Source organism: Raphanus sativus, unplaced genomic scaffold, assembly GCF_000801105.2.
Source record: "Raphanus sativus cultivar WK10039 unplaced genomic scaffold, ASM80110v3 Scaffold4337, whole genome shotgun sequence".
In the NCBI taxonomy this organism is placed as follows: domain Eukaryota; kingdom Viridiplantae; phylum Streptophyta; class Magnoliopsida; order Brassicales; family Brassicaceae; genus Raphanus; species Raphanus sativus.
Window position 1 is genome coordinate 487 of NW_026619639.1, and position 6987 is coordinate 7473.

A 6987-nucleotide genomic window follows, 5' to 3' on the forward strand; every position below is an offset into this window, starting at 1 on the left:
CATTAAAATATTCTAGTGGCATGAAGCTGTAAATATTGTTAAAGCAGAAGGACACCTCAAAAAAGAGCCTTGTGTTTTAATAGTATAGATTACTTCAGTGGCATTTGATATAATTAAATAGGTAAATTAATGGTTAATTTATTTTTGTACTTCAGTTTTAATAGATTAAGATTTTGACTGTTTCATTTTTGAAATTTTAATATTACTGAAATAAATATTCAGATGCAATATATTTTAAAAAAAAACTTATTCCACGCAGGACTCGAATTATCATCTGGTTTTATTTATTCTTTAATGAATTATAGGTCCCACTTTATTTACGATATCTCTTATAGCCTTTTGTTTTTTTTTCATTTTTTCCTTTTGTACTTCTTATTGTCCATAAAACTTTTAAAATTAAGCATAATTATAATTAAAATTTCAAAAAAGGAACCCTAGTCCATGTTTCAGCATCCCGCCTTTGATCAAAAGATAATATAGAGTTAAACTCCTTTGCGAAAAAAAAAAAGAATTCTTTGTCAAAAAAGAAAAAAAAAGAATTCGATTATAAAAAGAGAAACGGGAGACCGAAGAAAAATATTCACAAATACACAACTTGATATGAGTTAAAGTTTACATTATTCTTTCTGCTTTTACCAGATTATTAATTATTTTATTTTTTTATCAACGCTCTTTTTACATTTAATTACAGATGGCATGCGATTACCATTTGGTTCACTTAGTTTCGTTTCAGATATTTGCAGATTTGGTTCGAGTATTTGCATGCTCGGTTTGAGTTTAGGTTCGAATAACCCATACGAGCCGCAGCTGATTTAGCAAAAGTAAAAAGAAAAAAGGCAAAGTATCTAATTGCAGAGAGTTTCTGTAGCTAATTTTATTCTCTTATTCTCTGTCCCAACCTTGTTTATATACTCCTCCATGGGCGGTCATCTTGCCATTTTCCCGCTGATCCATATCTTTCTATTTTGCCCTATCTTTTTCTATTTGTCGAGACCCGATTTTATCCTTTCCAGAAAACATTCATTATCACGTTTGCTTCCATTATCCTCTCCAAAAAAAAGTAGATCGTCATTAGGTTGGGCTGCTTCATGTGATCTTAATCTAAGTATATTAGAACTAAACAGGGAAAACTCAAAAAGAAAAAGGAAATGTGGAACTTCAAGTGGGGATACGAACGGAGCTGATAACCCTTTTCTCTCTCCTCCCCTTTTCTCTCTTCCATCTCTAGCCGTAAGTTTTCAATCTCAGTCTCTGCTTCGGTGTCCGGAGGCCTTGGCTCCGGTCTGGGCTCGCGTTAGCTCCGGTGCTGGAGGCTCTCTCTTTCCCTTGCCTCTGTTTTTCGATTTGCTTCTCTTCCTCTCTTCTCCTTGTCCGTCGACATGTTTGAGGCCCTGGTTTCTGTCTTACTCCAGAACCCTAAAGCTTCCCGGGGAGTGATAGATCCGGTAGGTATGATTGGTTTCTGGTGTCTCGATGAGCCGGCGAGGATTGAGCAGTGAAAGGAGTCGGCTTTTAGGGTGAGGCTAGGTTAGATATCGTTTTCTCTTTGTAGATCTGGCCAATGTCTCGGCGGTTGGTGGCGCGTGAGGGGTTTTGTCGGACTCTCTCCTCTGCTCTTCATATTTTTCTGCATCTTGTGTATCGTTTGGAGTGGTTTGTCGGATCTCAGTCGGACGAAACTTGGAGTCTTGATTCGTCCTTCGGTTTAGCCGGCTCTCAATAGAGACATCAGTTCAGGCTGGTGGTGCGTGCTTAGCCAGCTTTGTGGTCGTGTGGCTGCGGTTTGTCTGAGATTCGGCGTATGAGGATTCAAGCCGTCGGTTGCTCTGTCGTCTATGGCGGATTCAGCCTCGTCTTTGGAGGTCTCTCTCTGTTTGTCTGGATTCTTCTTTTGCAAGGTCGTTGTGACTGAGTCTTTCGGGGTGACTCGTCTTCTCCGTGTCCGCTTTGCCGTCTCTGTCTCGTCTCTCCAACGTGGCATAACGGCTCAGCACTAAGAAGACCGGGTTGGGTTCTCTTACTCGGGCTAGGGCGTCGGTTTCAGAGTTTTGATTTGGTCTGTTGAGGCTCAACCGACGAGGAGACCTAGTGGGATGTTAGCTTTCGTGATGCTCTGTTGGCCATTTGGCTTCTTGAGCAGGTTAATGTTTCGATTCTTTTGCAGGACACAGAGCTTCGTTCCTTGGTGGTGCTTCGCCGCAGCCTGTCTTTCTCTGGTTGTTCGATGATGTGTGGTTCTCACATTCGCATTGATTCAATCTTGACGGTGGATTCTTGTGGTGCAGAGCTTGCCGTGTGGTATGCTCCTTCTCCCTTTTATTTATCCGGTTTGTGCGTAATGATCAATGGAGAGCTCAAGCTCGAAGAAGCCGTCTAACACCAGCTACTCCGGAGATGTCGTGTGAGTTCCGGTAACCGAAGAAATGAGGTGAACGCCACCCTCTTGCGGATCACATCGAAAGCTGAGAACGGTGTTGGATAGTTTAAGAATTTAGAAACCGGCTAGTGGAACGTGCCGGACTGGTGGTTTGAGCGAAGCTAGCCGGTGTATTTTAACTTAAACCATTTTGGTGAAAACGAGCTTGTAATCAAAATTGAATGCCCGTTTTCGGGAAGATAAATAAATAAATATATAATTTAAAAAAAAAAAAAAAAAAAAAAACTTCATTTCATAAAAGATAAGGGATACTTCCATAAAATTGCCATAGATTGTAAACCTTTTCCAAAATAACAATAAGTCTATTGTATCAACGAACCTCAACGTAGAGCTTTAAATGCAGCTTATGGTTCTTTATGTATACACGAAACCCGGCAACTGCATTTTTATGTATCTAGTTATGGCATAAACAACAACATTAAAAACATCAGACAAATCTCTTCAAAGCTCTCATATGATTCAGAGTCCTCTATGAAGAAGAAAATGTGCAGTGTCTGCATCATCTCTTTAAGCAATGTTCTTCCTGCCGTGTGACCAGAGTGGCATTGCAGGTTTGCGCTTTAAGGCCTTAACACTAAACGGACTGTTCTTGCTCTGCAAATGACACATTCCCAAAAGACTTAGTTTCAAGCATTAACATTAATTTATTGTTTCCTTGCAAAGTGGAAGAAGCAGAACTTACCATTAAACAAGTTCCCTGATCAAGGTCACAAACGGGGTAGTCGTGAGGGCAGCAACTATAGTTGTCATCACAACAAGTGGCTGCTTCTAGTGGGCAACATCCCCAAGAAAAACAATACTTACCATACTCAAAGAGACAACAGCAAGTGTTGCTCTCAGGACATGTGTAGTAACTGTCACATTGAGTGGGAGGCTTGATGGGAGATGGAGGTGAAGGTCCCGGGTTTGGTGGGTTTTGGCCATTCTTGATCGGATATGAAGGCTCCACAGCGATACCACATTTTCCCGCTGAAGCTGCAATGTTACGCTCCATCCTTATGTATCCGCTCTCTCCCCAGCTTGACCCCCATGAGTTTTTCACAATCCAGTAGTCTTTTCCGTTCTCTGTTCCGTATCCTACCGCCAAAACTCCGTGGTCTAGATCCGTTCCGCAAATTCCATCAAATATACCCTTCAGAAGGAAAATAACACAGTAAAAACATTAGATTACAGAGATGTAAAAGCAAACAAACAACCTAGGCAATGATATAACTCCTAAGAACTATGAGAACATGGTAAAAATACGTACTGAATCATAGAGCTGGAACGCACGACCACCACCCTCAATGGCGACGCTAATTGGTTGGTTAGAAAGTGCTTTCTTCAAGGAGTCTTCACTATTGGCTGGCACATCCTCATATGAATCAATTGTGACAACTTTAGCGTTTTTCTGGAACGAAAAAAAAAACAGAGAAGTGATATAAGAATCATCCACAAGTTGTTAAGAATTATAATTCCTGGTCAAAACACGAACTCTGGTCTGGTCACAACGTCCGTCAACACCCTTATATGGATAATCTTCCTCTGTATCAATTCCACCGTTATTGATAATGAACTCAAAGGCATAGTCCATGAGGCCTCCGTTACAACCTTCATTGTATGAAGTGTCACAATCAACCAATTCTTGCTCAGACAAAGATATTAAGTCTCCGGTCACGATTTTGTTTATGCCCTCCACTGCCCCGATGGCTGAAAACGCCCAACAACTCCCTTCATTATTAAAAAAAAATTAGTTAATTAATTAATCATTATTAACATTAGCTTACGATAAACCATTAACATCAAAAGAAAACATACCTACATATCAATGTTCATTATGACAATAAACACAATTACACCAACTAACTCATTGACAGTTAAAATTATTTCATACGTGGGGACTACAACATCTCCACCCGACATTCCTGGAAGGGACAAACATGTCTTTCTCCACAAGTTCCAATAGTTTTTGACCGAACCAGACAGACATAAGTCTAACAAGTTCCGTTACATATATTTGTTTTTGTTTTCAGGTTGAAGTAATTCGAGAAAACTAACAAGTTAAGATTCAAGAACTATAAATGATGGATATAAAATCGAGTGAAAGAAAAACTTACCGCAGCTTCCCTGATCTTTAACTTCAGCCACGGCACCTTCCTTCCTCCAGTCAACGCTCTCCGGGAGCGCGTCACCTAGACGCGCCTTGTACCGAAGGCTGGTCGTGGTGGATTTCCTCTTGAGCCTAGAGCCGACGTACATGGATCTATACTCGTCGTTAGTGAGATGCGCGAACTTCGTAAGACCCAGTCTGTAACTAAGATTCTTCCTGTTGTGATCGTCTATGAAACGGAGATTGTCTTTAAAGATCTCGAACCGTTGATCTTTCGTCTCTGTAAGAGCATTCTGAACCTTCCCGTGTTTAACTTGCCACTCCTCGTAGAGTCTTGAAACCTCGGCGTCGCTCCGGCTGCCTGCGAGGGTGTGGTGGCTCTCGTCGTAGGAAATGATCGACATATCCATCGCTGAAGAAACGGCGATCATCGTAAGGAAAAGGATCACCAGATTAAGGAGTTTCATTTCTCCTTCACTGTTTTTTTTTTTCTTTGGAGAAGAAGAATAGGATGGATGGACGTTGGACAAGAGATAGTCCTGGAGTGTATATATAAAGCCAAATGAGATAACGTAATAACTATTTTTTCTCTTTTAAATAAAATGTTTGGGTATTCGATTTTTCTTGTGTTAAAAAAAAAAAGAGTATTCTATTTTTGTGTGTTATGTTGGTTCCTCTTCTTAATTTCGAAAATGGACTAATTCTGAATTTTAGCTAGAATGTTCAATCTAGATAGGAATTGGCTTTAAATATGATTTGAAAGCGAAACAATCAAAAGTGATATATATCCAAACAAGTTGAACCCAGTCTACACCGAGAAAAATAAATATTGGACAAAAACCTTCTTTTTGGAAGATAAATGATATATTTGATATATAAACATTAACTCTTAAATCAAATCAAAATGATAAATATATAATATATTTCTGTTACTACAATTAAAAAAAAATTATGAACTTCAGTTTACCATTATTTCAAAGTTGGTAGAGATCATTTGAAAAGTTGTAGAATAAGGTAAACATTTTAATCGAGGGTAATAGCCAACCTATTTTACACTTGGCCTACAGTTTGGGTATCAATAGCAATGAATACTCTGAGACATATATTTAACATGTTTTAGGTGTGGTATGTAAGAGCATCTCGAAGAGTGTCTACCCCCATTACGGAATGTTTTTACATACTTCTTTTATTCTTATATGTACCTCAAATATTTATTCTTGTTTTCTATTTGTATTTCTAATCATATATATTTCATTGTACGAAATTATCAATATACAGTTTTTGTATAATCTTTTTATTCATTTCTTCATATAATAATCGAATTTCTAAATCTAATTTCTGAAGTACATTTTGAGATCCAACATTTTGACGCTAGAATTAAAGAGAAAATTCAACAAAACTATCTTTCTACATTATAAAGTGAAATACAAATCGCAATGGTTAGACAAGACGCATTTGAAGCAGAAGAAGGCAACGTGAACACCAACAACCCCAAGAGTGAATTACTGCGATTTAATCCAGACGGCACAGAATTCGTTGAAATTACCCACCTCAATGCGGAAGGAAACCTAATCATTCCACAGTTGTATAGAAAAAAAATTATATTTTACATGTAAATTACGAATTACAAAATTGTATTTTATAAAGTTAAAGTTGATTAAGATTTGAGGGAGAAAACATATTTGTAATAAAAACAAAAGGAAAAAAGAAACATTTATGTGTGTATACGAAGATGATATAGTGGCAACTAATATACATTATATAGTATATCATAACCTAAAGAATGATATTGTTATTTGATGAATTATAAAAAAAAAATTATAGACTCAAATATCCCAATCCTGAAATGTGAGTGTAGTTATTGGATAGACAAAATATTGGAAGGAAGAATTGAGACGTCAAGTAGATCAGGTCGATTGGCAAACCAACATGTCATGTACACACAACTGAGCGCCTGAGTGTTCACGCACGCGGGGATAACATTGTATGCACCCTGTCCCTGAGAGATTCTTCTGTAATGCATAGTATTGAATTAGATACTACGGAACTAAAGTCCTTAAAAATTATACCGCTGTCTCTATTACCCATTAGAAATTATATTGCCCTCTCTATTATTATGGTATCAGAGCCTTAATCTTGAGTTTTGGATGATAGAATCTTTGTTTATTGATGAATGTTTTGAGTGTTCTGAAAAACAACCCTCTTAATAATGTCTACTTCACAACCTTCTCCAATCGATTCCCAATTTACAATCTCAACCCTTCCTAAAAACAAAAGCCGTTCTTCTTCTTCCTCTTCCACTATAAACTTTCTTTATGAAATCGAGTACATTCCGGGTGACCAGTTACCAGAAACAACCCTTCCTTTAGTGAATCCATATGAATACTTTGCAAAAAAGCCTAGCGCCTTCTCTGTTAAAGGCGTTCGTGAACTCATAAAACCATCCTCTAACCGAAAGGTT

General features: G+C 38.1%; 1 protein-coding gene across 1 annotated transcript; it reads right to left on the bottom strand.

Moving 5' to 3' along the window:
* Positions 1-2686: 2686 nt before the first annotated feature.
* Positions 2687-5060, bottom strand: LOC108830650 (cysteine proteinase RD21A-like). Its single transcript, XM_018604244.2, has 5 exons — positions 4534-5060; positions 3912-4147; positions 3687-3827; positions 3120-3569; positions 2687-3031 (listed from the first exon to the last, which is right to left on the bottom strand). Exons 1-5 carry the CDS (start codon positions 4991-4993, stop codon positions 2945-2947), a joined length of 1374 nt encoding a protein of 457 aa, XP_018459746.1. The 5' UTR covers positions 4994-5060; the 3' UTR covers positions 2687-2944.
* Between the last annotated feature and the right edge of the window lie 1927 nt (positions 5061-6987).